The sequence below is a fragment of the Patella vulgata genome, chromosome 1 (assembly GCF_932274485.2).
Source record: "Patella vulgata chromosome 1, xgPatVulg1.2, whole genome shotgun sequence".
Lineage (NCBI taxonomy): Eukaryota > Metazoa > Mollusca > Gastropoda > Patellidae > Patella > Patella vulgata.
In genome coordinates this window covers 77,358,671-77,380,153 of record NC_065879.2, presented here as the reverse complement: position 1 = coordinate 77,380,153, position 21,483 = coordinate 77,358,671, and the positions used below count along the sequence as shown (strand labels likewise).

Below are 21,483 nucleotides of genomic sequence, written 5' to 3'. Positions count from 1 at the left end.
TTCATCGAATTCCAAATGGTTCTTCTCCCTGTACTACGCATGGGAACTCACTTTATTTATTAAGAATTTTGCAAGAACGTAAAAAGTACTGACTTTGTGACAACTTATGAAAGTAATAATACTTACAAAAGTTTACATGAATGGACCTATATCTTTGATATAGTGTTGTGGGGAATAGACATAAATTAGCAAAGATATGGGTATGTGGTCCGCGCTTAGTCAAGTTTGGCCACCGATCGGCGACTTTGTCAAGATCGATCGTATCCGCCAGGTCACGCCCCCCCCCCCCCCACCACAAGAAGAGTCAATGGTTTATTGAGGCGTTTCTGTTTCATTGCTGAACGCTAACAGTTTTTACTAATTTGAGCTTTGAAAACTGGCGCGTATTGTGATATCCATGCAATCAAAGTAACCATCATACATTAAGTATTGGGGATTTTTCCCATATATTTTGGCATTGTTTGTTTACCTCATTAATTCATTGAGAACGACTGCAGTGACTGCACTATTTAGAGACTATGCCACGGACAAGGGGGAACCCAGGCTGGAATAACCCGAGGCATCTTTTCGACCACCCCGACAGTGAAGATTGAACTCAAAACCTAGTTAGTGAGCCAGAGCCAAGTATACACACTGTGCCACCTTGGCATGACCGGGATATTAAAAATTATTAAAAATATATACCAATATTGAATGGACCAGTACAAATCTTTACCTTAACAATAAAATTCATTACTAGTTTTGATATGTTCTCTTTTTTGTTGTTGCAGTTGGGGTTTGTTTGTTGGGGTTTTTTTTATTTGTGGGGGGGGGGGGGCAATAAGTTAACAATCAATACATACAATATATTGAAGATGACCCTACAGTATAATATCGAATAAACATACAGCCGGAAATTGTCGGAATTTATCGAGGAATGCCGATTGATATTCAGTTAGTCTATGCATTTTATATTAACGATAAGAAAAATACCAAAAACCTGTATCATAGTTCGGTGATTCACAATATGAATAATAGGCCTAATAATATTATTATCATCAGCCATGCCCTCGTGTAATTATGTCGTTAATATTATGTAATCAAGTTTTTTTATTACCCAATTTTGGTTGCCATGTTGTAATTAATTTAATCAACCAAAATAATATCGGGAGAATCGAATGTCAAAATATATAATTAACTGTTAGATCCACCCAATTCCTCACCCATTTACTATTACAGAACGTAACGAGCAGTGCAGGATTTTCTTTTAATCTATTGAAAAAAAAAAAAATTACAAAAATTTCCCCATCGGATCCCCTCACAAAGAAAAAAAAAAATAATAAAAAAAAAAATAGCCTTTTTCTTTTTTTTTTTCTTTTGACAATATAAAGCCTGAGAGAATGGCTAATTTCATTTATATTATATTCTTGGTCAGAAAATATTCAAAACCATCTATTTGAACTCCCCAAATGAGAAGTGGTATCAAGTGTAAACAATATTGAAATTGAGAGCTATAAAAAGTAAATAAAAGAAATCATGCTGCTTTGATATCCTGTTTTTTTTCAATAACAATTGATATCTGTTGAGTATGGACTATTTTTAGAACCCGGGATCATTCAATGGTTAACATTTTTCTAATGCATAAGTTTGGAGAAAGTATATTTCCACGAAATAGAACTCATAAAATCAACACAAAATTTAGTTATCCCTAAATAAGAATTTCTCCCTAAATAACTACAGCGCTTGTCTCCCTTTTCGACACTACCTAATTTGGGTGGGCGGAGAGCAAAGAAGGAAACTGTACTGGTAGGTTTTGGTTTTCGACTCTTAAAATGTTCGATACACTACTTTTAGTTTAGCTTTTAGGTCAAATCGATGCTGGATATCTATTCTTAAATGTAAGTTTTTCATATTTTAGTCCTAAACTCGCTAGAATAAGGCAGCAGTCGCATAACTCTGTGCAAATTCTCCGTATGTTTGCTTACGATCCCTCACTGAGTGACCTTTTCGATTCGGTACACAATTTAGGGCGAGCGCTCGAACCCTTCGTTTCGACTTATGTTCAGTTTTTATTGTTATTTCTTTTTGTATATGCCTTTTAGATGAACCTATTTTACTAGCCAAAGGGTTCATTTGTGAAGTACTTATTGCATTTAATCATTAAAAACCCAAAAGGGATTTAAGGGTACTTAGTTAATTTATTCTCCACGTAGCAGCCGAAAGATGGCGCTAGTATCGATGGCCCCTAGGGGTGAAAGAACCCGAGTAAAGTTTATTTTTGACAAAATACCCTCGATATATAGATAAATTAATGGTTTGGTTAAATATATGATGTTTCGGTACCTTAATAAATAGCTTTCACATGCAGTAATAAGTATTTGAAGCCCATATTTCGAGGAAGAATTTCACGTTAAGGAAGTCTCGCCTCGCGAGCAGACGAATTAGTTGCTCGTGCTAGCAGGTACTTGTAACGGGATTTCACAGGGAGCGGTTATTGTTGTTTAGATTATAATATAACATTTTCAGTAAATTTATAAATAATAAATAAAATCATATAATAATATTACTAATCAATCTAATATTTATAAACAAATTCAGATTTATTTATTTATAACCAGAAAAATATTTTGTGTAACTAGATCTATTTAATATTTGGGCCTATTTGTCAAAAATATATTTGCCCAATGAGACAAATAAATCAAATGTTATTTATTAATTCCATACCTCACAATGCATTCAGTAAAATTAAATTTCTGAAATACTAAAACAAATGTACTGATCATACCAAGGCAAAATAATAATTACTCTTGTCTTTAGACAAAAACAATACTGATAGTGATAGATTGATTGATATGTTTAAGAATTTATATTTTTAATTATCGTTCCAGTTGTGTTGCAAGTTTTGTTTAAAAATCTTATTCATTTGAGAATTTTATTAAATAATTTTGTGCTCAAAATGAAAAAAAAAATACTTGTTTTGCAAACTGTCATATAATATAGGCATTGAAATAAAGATTTTAGTTATACTTGACAAAATGTCAGGTACTGGTACATTGAATTTGTAATTAAACTTTTTCAGCTTTGTACCTGCAACTAAAAGTATAGTTTTGATCAGATAGATATATTAACTGATAATGAATTTGGGTATAATTTACATGACTATAATGTCTAATAGCTGAAACTTAAAGTTTAAGTTGAATTTAGTGCACAATATGATGTTGCTACTAGTGACTTAAACTAAACAGTTAATTAAAATGGTAAATAAAGACAACAGATAAATACTGTACTATAAGTGTGTAGAAGAAGGCTTGGAGCCTAGTAAATACTGTACTGTTAAAATGAAATAAAATGAAGTGGGGTTTAATGTCCTTCTGTTCTGCTCCAACTAGGCCTAATGAAGACTGGTATATACACCATACAGTGTGTTATAAGGGAAATTTTGCTCGGGCAGCGGCTCTATGGCCTACTCTTATATCGAATTCCAACTGCCAAGGGATCTTTTATGTGCATGCCAATGTGTACACGGGACCTCGGTTTTTCATCCCATCCAAACGACAAGACAGCTGTCCTTGTCAGGCCATTTGTCCTGCACCACTGACATGGGGAAACCACATCGAAAAATCCTGTTGAACTTTCTCGGCCAGTGCAGGGATCATACACACGACCTCCAGGCTAGTGGGACTATTAAGACAACTATACAATATTACTTCTGTTGATAAAAGATAAAGATTTTAAAAACAATGAATACATTTAAAATATTGTAGGAGATTAGTGTCTGAATATGACTATAGCTGTAACTGTACATTTTATTTTAAATTACAAATTATAATATTTTGTTCTAAGAATTACTTATATGGATAAATACTATAATGAAAATATGTCTGCCCATGCTCCTGAAGCAACGGCCGCAAGTTTTACAACATCTAGACGTTGTTACATTGCTTTGCAGTTGGAGTTTGTGACACAACACATTCAAATCAAACAGAAGGCTTGACATTGAACGAACCTTGAACTTTGCAACTTGATTATAAGAGGTAAACATTTTATCTGGAAAGCGCAGGACTTGGTATTCGTGATGATCGAGGAATCTGATAGGCTCTCACTCTCAGACTGGGTCAGTACCCAATCTAAGTTAGTACTGAGTATTACGTGAAGAGCTTGATAAGATGTACAGAGTTAAAGCGAGATGAAGACTTCTATTGAAGATGATGTCTGCCAAGCATTATATTAAAATGCTCATTTATTATACCTATTATGATAAAATCACATCATCTAAAATGATTATTTTAGTTTTCCCCAATAACTTTCTCTGACACATTGTGCACCTTTAAATTGTGTAATATTTTGGGCTCATTTTGTTGAAATCACATGACCTAAATTCATTGTTTTTGGTTTTCCCCAATAATTTTCCCCTATGACTGAGTTCCCTGTTGAAACCTTTCCTTATTAGAGAGAAAAGGCATTTCTATTGCAAACAGCACTGTTTTTTAAATAGTTTGTAGAATAATCGCTGAAGTCTGAGGTTCAGGAAGCATCATAGAGAGAAGTATTTTAAATTTTGGACATTTAACGTTGGGTTGGATTAGGTTTTAAAAGGTAAGATTATGTAAGTAAAATACTGAACTAAATGGGTTTTTTTATATTTTTTTCACAATAGGAATTATAGATTTTTGTACTGATAGTATTTAATATAATAATAATATTTAGTTTCTATTTCTTTTAAATTCTTTTTAATTCTGTAGTATCACCAGCAGTACTTACTATACTCAAACATGCAAAAAATCATGATCTCTTATTACATGTACTGAAATTTGATGATTTTATAAGGGCAGTAAATTTACAAGTAAATACGAAAAAATATGTAGTTTCATGACAAAAAGGATATCATAATTAATATCATCATATAGTGTTATGTAATGTATGAGAAATTTTGGGATTTCCCAGTCTCTTGGGTTTTTTTTTTTTGTTTACACAGCATTCTGTACAGTATTACATCATGTTTTGGTAGTATACGCATTGCAATGCAAAATTTTCTTTTTTTTAATGTAGATTATTTTTACATAATTAGTGATTGTGTTTTTGTGTTAGGCTACATAGTGATTGTGTTTTTGTGTCTTGCCTAGTGAAGGGGATTTTGGCAATTAAGAATGAAATAGTTGGAGAAAAAAAAAAAATTATTATTCATTTATAAAATTTAGACCAATGCATTCTGTCCGTCTTCTTTAGCCCGGATGGAACAGAAAAGTTGGACATTAAACCCCATTTCATTTCCTTAATGCCCGAACATTGATGAAACCTATGGGATCAAAATGTTGGTTTACGTGCAAGTGGGGGTTTGATTACCTATAGCTATTCTTGAGCCTATTAGGCCAAAATTGGTTACCCTGTTGTACATGTACAAGACAGGAGTAGAGTCACCTGTCCAACCATTTGGGTTTTCTGCGGTCCTCCGGTTTATTCCCACTGCTAAAGTCCCTATTGAAATAGAATTGAACCATATGTTAGTCCTAAAATGACCTAGTTTGTGTCAAGTGGACATTAAACCCCATTTGGCATTTCTCTCTCTCTGTCTATTAGGCTAAAATGAAAAAAACCTGTGTTTACGGTTACCCTACAAACTCTATTTTTTTTCGTACTCAAAATCTTCGACCCTAATTTTGTTATCCGCATTTCCCAGGCACTTTCATTTGATCTTGGCATGGTTTTCTGTGGACAATTTACAACATATTTCAAGAGAATTTTCAAGAGCCTTACTCCGTACTTAAGCTAGAATTGCTAGGAAATAAATAATATAAACTCCCTGAAAGAAAAAAATTCCGATCAACCCTCCCTATTTTTGTTTGCCAAGAAACTGTACACATAGGCGTACTGGGAAATTTTTTATTGGGGGGGGCGGTGGTGGTTGGTGCCCCAAAAATGTAGTTAGGTTCTTAGTATGTTACATAATAATCATAATATCTCTTTTGCGATGAATAAGTTCTTAATTTCTAAATCATCAATAAAAGAGAACTAAATTTTATTTACTTGTAATATACACAACTAAAAACAGTTGTTTATGTAACTGTAATTTGTGGCTTACTGTACTCCAAACAATAGAGGGTTCGAGTCTTAAGATTTCTATTTAATTGCCTAACTATAGACACTCTGAATTTAAATTCGCTGTTAAATTGGACGCATTCAAGAACACAATATTTTTTTATACAACTTTTACAAAGTACAATTGTGTGCCCAAATTTTCCCAGCATTTGGTGCCCAAAATGGGGGGGGGGGCTGCCCCAGCCCCCCCAGCTCGTACGCCTATGACCGTACACACAAGTATTTTTTTCTTGGCCTTAGGTTACTTATACTCTATTTCAGACCGAATACATGTATTTCTCAGTAGTACAATAGTTTGATTTTTTAGAGGTATTTAGTAACTGGAAAGAGCATTAAACTATAACTAACACATACTTATGGAAGAATAGCTACTGATTTTTAGGCGACAAAGAGTATTGTCTCGACGTTTTCATGCGACATTTGGAAGAGTATTCTCTCAAAGTTTTCAGGCGACGTTTCTAAGAATATTCTCTCAATGTTCTGCTTGAAAACGTTTAGAGAATACCCTTCGAAATGTTGCCTAAATAAACCAGTAATTGTTCTTCCATAAGTATGTTTTTACAATGTATTGCATAATTAGAAATCTGAGAACATGTACAAAACAATTAAAGTAGCTATATCTCTAACTCAATATCATCCAAAGTCGTCGACATTGATAACACAAGTTATTTGTCAATTTAAATCAACATTAATGTTGTGATCTTACCTGAAAAAGATGGGCTTCTGATATCCAATATTTAAGACAAAATAAACATTTTACCATTGGTACATGAATCGTGTATAATAATGCGTTTCAGAGCCATTTGTAACAAGAACGAGGCTAGACAATATTTCACAAGTCATGTCAAACAGTGACACCCTATTCTTATCTGAAGAGCATGCGCAATAAATACTATCGGTGTAGACTGGAATAACCTGACGCTAGAGATCACCACTTCTCTATTGAGATTTCTAGCATATTTTGCCGAACAGAACTGATTTAAAATTACAGTAAAAACAGAAAAATTTAAATGTAAATCAGTTTATATACATTCATATTACATTATTATATGTGTTGCGACCAATTTGTGTCAATTTCTAGGTCCCAAATATTAGCGATTTAGCTCCTTTAAAAACAGCTTGGAGATTAGTTGTCTGTAATAAGGTTTGTTATAGTATACTCCTTGTTTGGGCATCCATTGTCTATTCAATACAGTTTAATAGTCATTTGGATGGAATGGAAAACCAAAGTCCTGTGTATATTGTCATGCATGTAAAAGAGTTGGAGTTCGATATCAGTAGGACATAGTGCTGGTGTCCAGGCAAATTTTCCTCATTGCCCACTGTATGACATACCAGTCTACATTAGCCCAGTCGGAGCAGAACAATAGGGCAATAAATCCCATTTCATTTCCCTTCGGATGGCCTATAATTTTTTGTTATTGTTTTGATGTTAAAATTTAATTCGAGTCTTCCCCCAAAAGTAGAATGTAAGTAGAAGTGAGTTGTTCAATTACAAACCAGACTGAATATACAACCCATTGTGTACAGATGATATCTCTCACAGATAAAATATTTCTCAGTATTGCATAATCTCTCACAGATAAAATATTTCTCAGTATTGCATAATTATTAAAAATTGGAAACACGCACAACTGAATAAAAATAGAATATGAATGATCATTTCCACATATAATTAACATATTCATTATTCTGACCAGCTAGTTTTAGCTAGGAAGTTCCTCATAAACAATTGAGTTAATTTCCTTATTTTTTGCTATAAATAGCTTGTCAAATACAGTACTGCTTATTTTCAATGATAACACCCTGGTGGAAGCAGGGGCAGATCCAGAGGGGGGGGGGGGCGTTAGGGGGTCAACCCTGCTCAGCTACATAAAAAAAATTGTAACGGTCATGTGCTTTATCCTTTATCATCAGATGGTTGGATTGGGTGGGTATTCATAGACATGTGTGATATCACAATTAATGCTTTGCATCAATGAAATTGAATCACAATGTGATCCTATTAATTCATTATAAAAATTGATATCAAACAGGGTGTTGGATGTTTTTCATTAACAAGCTCTGTGTGTATGTATGCTTACGGAATTTGGAGACGATGCCTTGTCAATTGTCGTATTACCTTAACAGGGACCTGGCACCCCCCCCCCCCCCTGTCAAAACTTCCTGGATCTGCCCCTGGGAAGCAGATGTTACGTACATGTAAATCTTTTCACACAGTCCTGCTTTATGCATAATAGAAATTAAAAATGTCTACTTATGCATATCTTTAAATCTACTTCCACCATTCTTTTTTACATCTTATCTCATCTATTCTTTGTTGTGTGCAATTCTTTTAAAATGTTATTTTTTGGCCATGTGCAAAACGAGCTGGATGACCAGAATTTGATGAAGCTTGCTGAAAACCGTCAGATTGTTCTAGACAGAGATTCAACAAACTTCTTAAGTCACAATTACGGCTGTGTTGAGTCTATATTTGGTCAATCTGATTAAAACACAGATCCTATTTCGTTTTATTTTTTATAGTTTAAAATTTCATTTTACTTGTCTACACTAGGTTCTGGAAGAGTTGTCATATTACTGGTGTTCTAGTTGAAGTGAGGGATTAGCCAATGAAACAGTCTGTTACGGAGAGCTCTTGGTGTGCGATTCACGGAACTGTGGGTAAACCACTCGAAACATCAATGTTGATTGATTAATCAATGTCTGATGCCATAGGGTCAAAAGCCGCTTGTATGACCCCTGACACGACCGTCCAGTACAACCGGTCAGATCTTATGTAGTGTAGGCCATCGAAAGTATAAAAATTGGAGCAGTACAGTGTGAAGTTAAACCCCATTCCATTTCATAATGTCCACCCACACCAATGTGCACACGAGTGGACAAGGCCTACTTTCCTTATCAGCCAAACTAGCACCATCCCAGAATCGGGCTTAAGATATCCCACAGGTTTTACCCAGCCCATGCAGGGATTTGAACGGTTTAGTTGAGAGGTCTGTTGTCAACTATTCAGCCACGGCTGGCCCGATCTGATTTGTGACATCCATTTAATCTTATTCATTTTATTTATTTTCAGACAGTCATGAAGAACAAGAAACAATGAAGCCATGGATGTCATGACATAAGAAACAACGTTAGAGTGATTTATCACCAAATGTGCCAAGAAACTTATTATTTATCTATTTATTTATTCGAATTATTTATTTATTAACAAACTAACAGATGTTTTAAAAAAAAAAGCAAAACAGAAGAAAACATGGATTCCGAGGCAAAGAATTCAGAGCCAACAGTTTTAAAGGATTCGGAGTTGCCGAGTTTGAAAGCAAACATGAATTCATCAGAGCCTTCAAAAAGAAAATCAAAAACTCCTATCAAATTGACAGCAAGTTGCTTCAATCTGTGTCGATTTTGTGGACGGCAGTTTGACAATATGGAGGAGATGCAGGTCCATTGTCAGACACATTTCAGCGAGAAACCTCCCCATGTGTGTTATGTGTGTGGAAAAATGTACAGCACCCCATCCAAGCTCCAACGACATGTCAGAGTGCACTCAGGAGAACGCCCTTATGCCTGCTCCATCTGTGGCAAACGGTTCACCCGTTCTGATCACGTTAAACAACATCTTAAAGTGCACATGCCCCAGCGACAGAAGAACGTCTGCCGGATGTGTGGAATGAAGTTTATGCGACGACAAACGCTACAGGTAAGAGAAACCTAGAAGCTTATCTTACAATATTTATCGCCGCGCTGTTGTTGGAAAAAAATAAATATCTGACTCACACTGCTCCCTCACTTTCCCATCTAACCATTTTTGTTTGTAAATCACTGTTTGCAATGCTGGTTAAATTATCATTTAATAACACAGCATTATTATTAATTTGTAATCTTAGAAATAAGAGTATTTCTTGTGAAAAAGAGAGAGAGAAATGGGGGTTTAACAGCCACTCAACACAAACTAGGTCATTTTGTGATACTAACATGGGGTTTAATTTTATTTCAATAATTCATAAGCTGTGGGAGGAAACAGGAGGACCCGGGAACACCCACAAGATTATACAGGTAACCTTACTTGTTGTCGCGTACAAGCGGAGAATTGGAACCATGCCAATTAATGACTCAATGACAGACCTTATGATCTAACAGTGTCTAACACCCGGTCACCCAATCCCCCAGGTTGTGAAAAAGAAATGTTTATCGTGTTATTCAACTAGTCTGATATTTTTATCAGCAATCATACTTGTTTTTAGCAATAACTGATCATGAAAATTTTTAGGTTCCTGACCAACACTGTTTTCTGTCTCATCTGCAAAGATTAGGGTTACAAGGGAGACAACTCTCTTTTTCAATTTGTGTATTTTAATTTGGTTTTCCCAAATACAGAGAAATGTGCCTTATTTTTTTTTAGGTTCACTTGAAGAGCCATGGTCTATCTCAGATTTATACATGCAATAGATGTGGTGAGGCCTTTGACTGCGGAACTAAACTATTAACCCATAAAGGTACCCATGAGGATATGATAGTCACAAACCAAAATGGAGAAAAAATTGCTGTTAAGTTTGATCCTGAGGCGACAAAAACTGACTGTGAGCCTGTTAACGGGATAGCAAAGTTTGGTTTAGGACCGCAGCCAGATGTCAAAGAGTCCTTGGATGGTTTTGTAAGAAAAGAAAGCAACAACCCTGCAGTTATTAATCTTTTGAATATTAAAAAGGAACATGGTGATATGGATTATTCAAATATTCTCATAAATAATGATAATGATGTCGTTATAGAAGGAAATAACGACATGGACAATTCAGGTAGGTTTTTTATTGGTTGGTTTTATTTGATTGATATCTGGTCTGAGGTAAAAAAAGCATAGTTGATTCTTTTCTCTCGTGGCAAGGTACTTTTGATAATGCTACATGTACTTGTAAAATAGCTTTATGTAACGTCCGCTTCCACTGAAGTTCTGTTTATAATATTTCGCAACATGTACAGACAAATTATCTGACAGCAGACATTTTGATGATTTCGTCCAATCACAGTTTAGTTTTCATCAATACTTCGCTACAACATGTACTCTGCACTACCAAATGACTGATCACAACTTTGTTTTCATCAGTGGTTTGATTTATATAATTGGGGGTCACGGTGGCTAAGTGGAAAAGACGCTGGCATGCTCTAGCCTGGAGGTCGGGTGTTCGATCCCTGCATTGGCTGAGAAAGTTCATTCAGATTTTCCGACATGATTCTCCCTTGTCAGTGATATGCAGGACGGAGGGTCTGACAAGGACAGCTGTCTAGTCATTTGGATGGGACGAAAAACCAATGTGTCCCGTGTACACATTGGCTTGCACGTAAAACATTCCTTGACTGTTGTAATTCGATGTACGAGTAGGCTGTAGTGCTGCTGTCCAGGCAAAATTTCCCTCATAGCACACTGTATGGAGTATGCCCGTCTTCATTAGCCCAGTTTTGAGCAGAACAGTAGGACGTTAAACCCCATTTCATTTCATTTTATTTATATAATTAGTTTCTAAAGCTGGATCATGCGCAGAAAAACTGGCAATTTTATTGACAAATTGATATCATCAGTATTATTGTCAAACAAGTTTTCATTAAGAAGTAATATTTATTCTGAACATTGATTCCCAGAAGATGAGAATTGATTCTTCAAAAATTCATTGTCAGTTCTGGCATTTGGTTGTTCTTGATTTGAATTCTATCAGTCCATACATATGTATAACATAACAAATGTAATTGACTTTCTAATATCAACTGAAGATCCTTTAATGTGGTTGTATATTGTTGTTACTCCTGTTTATTCGTTATCCTCTAGAGGTTAAAGTTATCAGCAAATAAATTTATATAGTGATTTTGTTCATAAGATTAAGAAGCCTATTGATTTTTTAACAATTTTTGCTTAGTTATTCTCCTTGGTCAATTTAAAAAGAATTTATATGCAGTGTTTATGTTCATGAGCTAAAGAGATTATCTGAGTACATGTACATGTTTTATTATACGCCCACATTTTCATGTGGACATATATTGTCGTCGCTCCTGTCCGTCCGTCCGTCCACAATTGTTTGTGAACAGTCTACAGGTCACAATTTTTATCCGATTTCAATGAAACTTGAAATATAGGTTTATCACCCTAAGATCTCGGTTCCTTTCGATATTGGCATCTATCGGTCAGTAACTTCATGGATTATGGCCCCTGATTGTACGAAAAATCACGTTTTTGGCTTGTGAACACTGTAGAGGTCACAATTTTTATCCGATTTTGTTGAAACTTGCATTGCAGGTTTATAACCCAAAGATCTCGGTTCCTTTCGATATTCGCGCCTATCGGACCGTAACTTCCTGAATTATGGCCCCTTATTGTACGTAAAAACACGTTTTTTGGCTTGTGGACCCTATAGATGTCATAATTTTTATCCGATTTAAAAATACGTATTATTATATCACCGTTAAACCCTAAGGATGGTCAAGTTCCAATTTCGTGAAAATCGGCCCAAAACTGACAGACAAAATGGCCGCCGTTCGTTCTCAAATAGCGTAAAAATATGGTATATCAAGGTTGTGGACCCTATAGAGGTCACAATTTTTATCCGATTTTGTTGAAACTTGAAATGTAAGTTTATAACCCAAAGATCTCGGTTCATTTCGATATTCACGCATATCGGACCGTAACTTCCTGAATTATAGCCCCTGATTGTACGAAAAATCACATTTTAGCTTGTGGACCCTATAGAGGTCATAATTTTTATCCGATTTAAAAAAACGTATTATTATGTCACCGTTACACCCTAAGGATGACTGAGTTTGAATTTCGTGAAAATTGGCCCAAAACTGACAGACAAAATGGCCGCCCCTTGTTCTCAAATAGCGTAAAAATATGGTATATCAAGGTTGTGGACCCTATAGAGGTCACAATTTTTATCCGATTTTGTTGAAACTTGAAATGTAAGTTTATAACTCAAAGATCTTGGTTCCTTTCGATATTTGCGCATATCCAATTGTGATTTCCTGAATTATGGCCCTTGATTGTAGGAAAAATCACTTTCGTTTAGCTTGTTTTCTATCCATCTCTCGAAAATGTGGGCGTATACATGTACTGCCTGGCAGCCGCTGGTATTATAAACGTTAGCACTAATAATAGGAAGACCTGGATGTCAATCAAATTATAATTAATTCTGATAATTAAGCTTACTTCATGGGTTGTTGCTTTTGTAAATGCTCCCGTTACCTACAACCAAGCTGCTTTGGACATATGTTTCATTGCCTAGCAAGCTTATTTTTTTTTTTTTTTTTTCACAGGCATGTCAATTTCTAGTTATTATTCATTGGCTGGGGCCAGTAGCAATAATTATATGGATGAAGGCAACTCGGAAAGCATGGCAGATGGAGGAGACCGGGACAAGATGATCGTCATTCAGTCCAACGAAGATGATGATGATAGGAGGGAAGATAACTCTAATAGTCCTGATTTTAATGGAGACCTAGTCAATGGAAAAGACGACGGAGAAGGCATGCCAGAGACCGACGACCGCCATATTTTCCAATCAGTTATACCTAAAGTTGAACACAAGAGATTAGCCCCACGCCTTTATCAGCCCAGTCACCGAAAATCATCCTTGACGTCTGCATCAAACAGCTCTGTTAATAATATTACAAGTAATTTAGGATCCGCAACACCAGTCTTGGGTCAAACTGCAGGATTTTTTTATGGCAAGCGCATGACGCGATGTAACCATTGCTGCATTTGGTTTGAGGACAGTTCTATGAGCATGCTTCATATGAGTTTACACTCGGCAGATGAAACCGACCCTTTTAAGTGTAAAAAATGTTTAAAGCGACTGGGAAATCGTCTGGAATTTATGGCCCACATTGTGTGGCACCTAGATTCATCGTTAGGCGAGTCGAATTACATAAATATTTAATTTAGAAATCTGTTTCTCAAAAACTAAAAATAGAATTATATTCCGGGGATACTGAACAATTATTTTTTTTTTTGAGGTAGTCAATAAAAACAGAGGTTCCTAATTCCAATGTCAGTCTTTTTAAATTAAAAAGAACGCCATTTTCTGGGGACAAAATTTCTAGTCAGATTTTTCTCTTTTTTTAAAAAAAATAAGATTTGTTGTCATAAAGAATGGATATTAAGTTATTGATAAATATAGTTAAAGATATTATGTAGTTTTAGATTCAAATTTTGTTTTTATTTTTTGAGAAATCGATCATGCCGAACTATTATTATGTTATATTAAACAAACTTGCCGACTCAAATCATTCGCATTTAGAACTTGAACTGGAGATAAAGTCACAGGACTCAATTTCTTATTACCGAGCCATGTTTTGACTATTCTTCCCTAGTCTTTATCGTTGCGCAGCCTAGTCGAAATATGGCTCAGTAATAAAAAGTTAATAGAAATGCATCCTGTGTATTTGAAAATCATGTCATAGAAACATAAATGGTAATTTTTCAACAATTTTTGCCCAGAAACCAAGATATGTGTCTGATGTAGTATGTACATTACTTGGGAGATCAGCTGGGCACGATTTTTCTAGGAACTAGGCCCAGGACCTGACGCTTTCCGAGTTACTACATTGAACCATGGGTAATTATTATAAAGTGCAGGACAGGATGCCATTTTCCATTCATCTTATAAAAGACTGTTTAGTCGTTTGTACAAATTTCTCAAATACCAGTATTTTCCATTATTTTTTCGTAGGGCGTGGTTTCATCTCTTATACCTTTTAGTCATTTTATAAATATACTCATTTCAAGGTTTGGGATTCACATGTTAAATATTAAATCAATCTTCATATTACCAAGAGGTTGATAATGCTTAATTTTGCTTGATAAATGGTGGATCATTCAAAATAAATTCTGGTTGCAGAGATGTAATTTAGGTTGAGGACATGTTAGCCAAACTGTATTTTATATTTAAAAAAGGCCTATGGGCTAGATATTATGACATAAGAAAAGTCTATCTGTATATAGAATTATTATTATTATTATTATTTATTAGATATTGCATGCTATAAGCTAGTTTTTATTTTTAGTGATTGTATGCATGTCTCCCTATTTATTGTTTAAACTACATGACCATATTTTTTTTAAATCTATTTTTTGAACAGCATATTAATCTTATTTTCAATACAAATTTTGTGGAATTCCTGCAGAATAGACAATGTTTCTCTAAATGGTAGTTATGTATTTTAATAATCTAATTAACATACATTAGAGTACAACCCATTTGTAGTTTTATTAACGCATTGTGACTTGGACCGAAGGTCATTTGAAACCGACAAGGATAAATGTAAAACCAGGGCCCTTATTCACGAAAATTTAAACTAAGATACAATCGAAATTTTAAGAAATACTGCAATTTGATTGGCTGACCAGTAAAATCAATTTGCATATATCCAATGAAGTTGCAGTATTTATTAAAATTTCGATTATATCTTAGTTTAAGTTTTCGTGAATACGGCCCCTGTTACAGAGTAGACGAACTACATCTAGTGATAAAATCAGAATTCTCACAATATTTATTAAAATTAAGATTTATATATTATTTTGTTTGGAAAACTCCAGCATTGTGGAAATGTTTCTAAACTAAAGAGAAGAATGATTTGTATTTTTCTGCGACTACACTGGGGTTTTGTGATATGAGAGAATTGTTTTCTGGTGTTGTTTTCTTTCTTTTGTTAAAAAGAAAAATTTGTTTGTTGAATACTTGAATGTTTTGTGCTAATTTGTTTACATTTATTATACTTATTTATTTTTGGGGTTTATATGAAGTTGAAATTTATTTTAAAATGTGGTTGGATGATGGTCTCGAAAACTAAGTGCTGGTTTATGTCGTCTGTTCTTTGATTTGATTTTTTTTTTTAAAAAAAACACAAGAAAAGGATTATACCTTGACCAAAAAGAAAATGAATAGGATAAAACTTGATAGAGCAGAAAATGAATAGCATAAAAACTGAAAAGATAACAACTTAAGTAAAAAAGAAAAACAACAAAAATTTGAAATAAAGCACTGAAAGAAATATTTTAAGTTACCTAAATGTAGTTAAGAATAAAACGTGGCTTATGAACTATGTTTTTTTATTAATGTTTTGTACGTCATCTCAAAAATAATTGAGTTTAATATAAAGAGCTCTTCCGAAAACTTGTAAACATCCTTTCGAACGTCTTTATTTGTAAAGCGTGAATAAGATGTTATAAAAACGTTTCTTCGTGAACTCCATACTCACGATGTGATATTGGGTATTCAACAAAAGATAACATACTCTATCATCACTCGGCAAACCTCAGCAAATTCTGGTACCCTTCATCTAGCCTCGGCTGTATGATGGTAAGTGATATGTACCTACGCCTATACAATTGCGATGCGGCACCAGTTTACTTATTAAGTAAATGTGCTGCTTTTAGAAAGAAGTTCTAACAATTGTGCCATTAGAAGAGTGTGTAGAATTTTCGGATAAACTTGAAAGAAAAACAGCTTCAGACTTTGAATTTGAATTCTTTGTTTGATAAAGTATTCTTCAAAGTAGTCATCATGGGCAACCCCGTTGGTAATCCTGGAACTTGAAAGTAGTTCAAATGGCGGACCTCGTCATATAGCTGAAGCTAGATGTAGGGTACTGGAGTCTGCTGAGGTTTGCCGAATGACTCTATCATGTGCATGCTATATCCATCACTACTTCTGGCTTTCTGGTTTCTCCAGTATCTTGCATTGTAATTGTTTTGAAGATGAGCTCTTTGTAATTGTTTTAGTTGTTTTGTAAGAGTGATAGTAAACTGAAATATACTCATGATTGTTGGTACATACATATAATATATATAATTTGTTGAGTGCTGATATATACATAGATATAATAATATATGTTTGTTATACTGCATGTGATTCTGCATGTGCATGCGTTTTAGAGGTTTTAGGTGATATTTAAAGATGTATAGCCCCCACACAAAAAAATTTTTTTTTTAAGAGTTTCTAAATGCAAATAAAAATTACTTTGAAAATACGTGTTAAATAATGTACATTTGTTTTGAAAATGTAAAAGATTAAGAAAGATTAAGCCACTGTTCAGTGTAATTATCAATACAAACATTTGTATTGTAAGCTATGTGAAGTCCTCAGATGAGAAGTGGTTCTGGTGGTCCAAAAGTATAAATGTACTCTGCCATATACATGGTACCCACTACACATGACATTTTCTTTTGGTCAGTTAATAAATTACAATTCATCTTTATTTATTTGCCTTAAATTATTATATCTTTTTTTTATTTAATTATGTTAGAGAGTTAATTAGAGTTGGTTATTGATACAAGAGGTATATTAATTATATGCATGTTAGTTTTTCATCATTTTATAAACTCATATCTAGTCATATTTTTGTGAGTAATTTTGTTTATTGTTGTTGCTTATTTCTTCACGAAGTAACTTATTTCATTTTGATATATTTTATCTTTAAAAATCTTGGTTTGAAGATTTTGTCAACTATAAAACTTCTGTTTTTTTTCTGTTACATTATTTTAAAAAAAAACCCCAAACTCTCTTATGTTTAACACCCGAAAACACAAATTCTGTTATGAAAATTTAAAGAGCTGAATAAGATATAGTTTACCCTCTAATGTCAATATGTTGCTCATTAGTTACAATATAGAAGACTTAAGGAATAAAATTGAGATCAGTGGGAGGGGGGTGGGGGTATGTTTACTTTTAATATATCTTAACGAATAAGAATTTTTATAATTAAAGTAAAAATTAAGAACATCCCCTGATTGATGTTTAGTTTAATTAATTCAATATTATTAGAATGTTTATTAGAAGTTTTCTTGTTTATTAATGTATAAACTACGTACCGGGAATATAAAACCATTCTACCTGTCATGGTGGTAACAAAAGTAATGATGTTGATGTATGCTTATATTGTAATACTCCAATCCATGACAAATTTGTTTAAAAACTTTTTATGACAATGTGTGATATTAACATAATCGATAGAATAATTTCAATGAAATTTTTGATATTTTTGATTACTTTTTATTATTTTGGTTAGTCATGTTATATAGTATAAATTAAAATTTTTGAATAGTGCTTTGTATGGTAATAAAGAAAAAACAAAGGTCCATCTTTTTCGATATTCCAACAAAATATTTAAAAATGTTTATTAAAGTTGGTTCTGGTAAGAAAATAAAAATAGTTCAACCATCTCCTTTAAATGCAGCAAGTGTATGATATATTTGTATCCTAATAACTTAGGATCATATGTTCGGTTTAGATGCTTCAAGATCAGATTGAAAATAAAGGAAAATAATGGATAAATGTATTACATGTACTGACTTAAATATTTCAATTTTAAAATATCAAAATTCGTAATTATAAACAATAAAATTTATAGAAATTCAGATTGGGTTGAATTCAATTTTTTTTTAAACAGAAATGCAAGAGTTGAACATCAGGCCTGTGATCTAGTCTCTATATTTATATGATGTAGTGTATATGACAATTTATAAATTATCTGCATTATTACATTGTAAAAACTTTTAAATTATCTATGAAATAAATCATTGTAATGACTTTTAAATTTCATGTATCTACAAACTATTAATTTGTAATGACTTCTAAAAATACAAACTATTACATTGTAATCTATAATAAAACACTGTAATGAATTTTAAATTATCTATTATAATACATTGTAATGACTTCTAAATTATCTACAATAATACAATGTTATGACTTGTTTTATCTACAATAAAACACTTTAATGATTATCAACAATTATGCATTGTAATGGCTTTTAAATTGACTATAAACACACATTGTAATGATGTCTAAATTATCTATAAAATTACAATGTAATTACTTTTAAACTATTTACAATAATACATTGTAATTATCTCTAAAAACTTTTATGTTATCTACAATAATACATTGTAATGAATAAATTATCTATAAAATTATAATGTAATTATATACAATGTAGGAGTGTATTTCGGTGTTTTATGTATCTGATAGCAGATATGTTGACAGTTTTCATACATTTCTATTTGAAATATGTGTTTCTAGGTTAGGTTACTTCTTTAAAAAATTTGCCATTGGCTTGATTACACAATTTATGGATTGGTGCCATATTATATCATAATCAAGTCAAATGACATTTGGTTGTTGTGAGAAAGTGATATGAACCAATGAAATTCTAGGGTTTGGGTTAAGTTGGCGTGCATCTTTGTAATCTGTGTCTGTCAGCTGTGTGTAATCAACAGGCAATATGTACACTGTGAACACGCCCATAAGGTCAGTCTACGTCACATCCTGCATATATTTATGCATTTTACTTGTCAGGTTATCTGTAAAACATAACTTGAAACGCTGTCTCTTTCAGGTGCATGCTTTTACACTTTTGTTATTGCCTTTACTTTGAAAACAGATTCCTGATTATTTCAAGAAATTTATTTCTCACACATATTTCTTGCTTTTATTTTGAAAACAGGTTTCTGATGATTTCAAGAAATTTATTTCGTACACATATTTCTATAATCTTTTCTCTGCTTTCATATTCTGTATTAATGTCTATGAATTGTCTATCTTCAATGTTTTTATGATGAAATTATAAATTAATTATATATTGAATAAATTTCATGAAAAAAAAACAAACCCCAAACAATTCGGGATTTTTGGTTTGATGTGTTTAGAATGAATGCAGAATTAAAAAGGTTTGTGGGCCATAGCATTTCACTTGTGGTAGGGGTCTTTAGCAGTGGGAAGAAACCGGAGGAACCGGAGAAAACCCACAAGGTTGGACAGGCGACCCTACTCCTTGTCACGTAAACCGGGGAATCAAAACCATGCCAGTTGACTCAATGACGGACCTAATGATGCAATGCAGCGAACGCGCACGCGGTAACCATTCAGTCATCCACTCTCTCCTATCTGAGAAAAGACACGAGCTTGCATCTAATAAGATTGAGTCATATTCAGAAATGTTTGACCATATTTGCTTTACTACATTCATCGCACTGTCTAAATGAATCCATATTAATTATGATCTTCGTATTTATTTGGATTATTATACGGCTGCATTGAAATGTGGTTTTATGTTGTTGTTACCCCAGTCTGTCCTCATTCAGTCAGGCGTCCACAATTGCTTGTGGGTACTCTCGCCCCCGTAACCATCCAAGGGCAAGTGGGGGGAATCAGTGCCCCCCCCCCCCTCGAAAAAAAAGTCGTCGACCATTGTTCTAAAATACCTACTGTTTGAAATAGACAGCAGTCAGGGATCATTATGTTGAGTATTGATTTGGGGAAGTGGCACCTGGCACCCAGTCTCACCTAGGGATGGGTGTCACTTGGTGCCCATTTCTAAATTTTTTTTTTAAATTCACCACTTTAAATGATGTAATAAATGCTACTACAGGGAAAAAATTTCCTCTTTGACCCCCTGGCAGGTGGGCTCTCAACTACACAGTCCATCCCTGCCCATCAGACGAACTGAAACTTAAGCTACCGCTGGATCTATATTTAGTACTGGCTTGCCCAATGACCCACTTTCGTGAGCCCCTGTCTTGTCACTATGTTCATTGTTCAGAGTTCGCTAGAGAACGATTTGGGGGGGCTGGAAAACGCGTTTGCGGCCATCCAATTTTCAAAATTATCCGGGGGAGGACCATAAGACAAAGAAGTCTATTGATTTTCAACGATTGACAGTTAATACTACTAGTGATTTGGCCCTTGAATACTTTGAAAAACTTGTGGGTGCTCTAGAAGCTAGAGTTAATATCCGATTGACTTGAAATTTATACACAGTGTACAAGGTCCCTTAGATGGTGGAGCAATGGTGGCTAAGTGAGTATGATGCTGGCTCGCTAGCCTGGAGGTCACGGGGTCGCTCCCAGTTTTGGCCAAGAAAGTTCATTGAGATTATTCCACATGGTTTCGCCTTGTCAGTGGTGCAGGACGGAGGGCCCGTGTACACATTGGGGTGCACGTAAAAGATCCCTTGGCAGTTAGAATTCGATAGCATAATATGTGGCGTATGCCTTCATTAACCCAGTTGGAGCAAAACAGTAGAACGTTAAACCCCATTTCATTTCATTCTATTTCCTTCGAGGGTCGAGGATTCAATTTAACAAGCCGGGCCTTTAATCAGATCGGAGGCAATGATATCACCAGCAAGTGGAATAGCTTTGACGGTAGGCGTCAGATTATCCTAAGCATCATTCGACGTGGGAAATGGATTGAAATAAATTATCTGCTCTTATCTAGGCTTATGAAGAAGGACATACGCCAATAGTGTCATGCAGTGTGATATGAGGGAAGTTGGGCCTGGACAAACATTCTCTCAAAATATTTTCCAAGCTGCAAGCACATCAAACAAATGGTCTAATGGCGGGGTGCTCTTTAGATCGCA

At 34.2% G+C, this 21,483-nt stretch overlaps 1 protein-coding gene across 2 annotated transcripts; it reads left to right on the top strand.

The window, feature by feature from the left end:
- The first annotated feature begins 1,735 nt into the window (after positions 1-1,735).
- On the top strand, positions 1,736-19,746 carry LOC126810964 (sal-like protein 1). 2 transcript variants are annotated; one of them, XM_050536421.2, is made up of 4 exons: positions 1,736-1,785; positions 9,152-9,778; positions 10,481-10,874; positions 13,378-19,746. In XM_050536421.2, the coding sequence occupies exons 2-4, from the start codon at positions 9,332-9,334 to the stop codon at positions 13,998-14,000; spliced, it is 1,464 nt and encodes a 487-aa protein (XP_050392378.1). In that variant the 5' UTR covers positions 1,736-1,785; positions 9,152-9,331; the 3' UTR covers positions 14,001-19,746. The 2 variants fall into 2 exon arrangements, with proteins under 2 accessions (XP_050392378.1, XP_050392369.1); XM_050536412.2 differs by having other exon boundaries at positions 1,744-1,877.
- Positions 19,747-21,483: the final 1,737 nt, after the last annotated feature.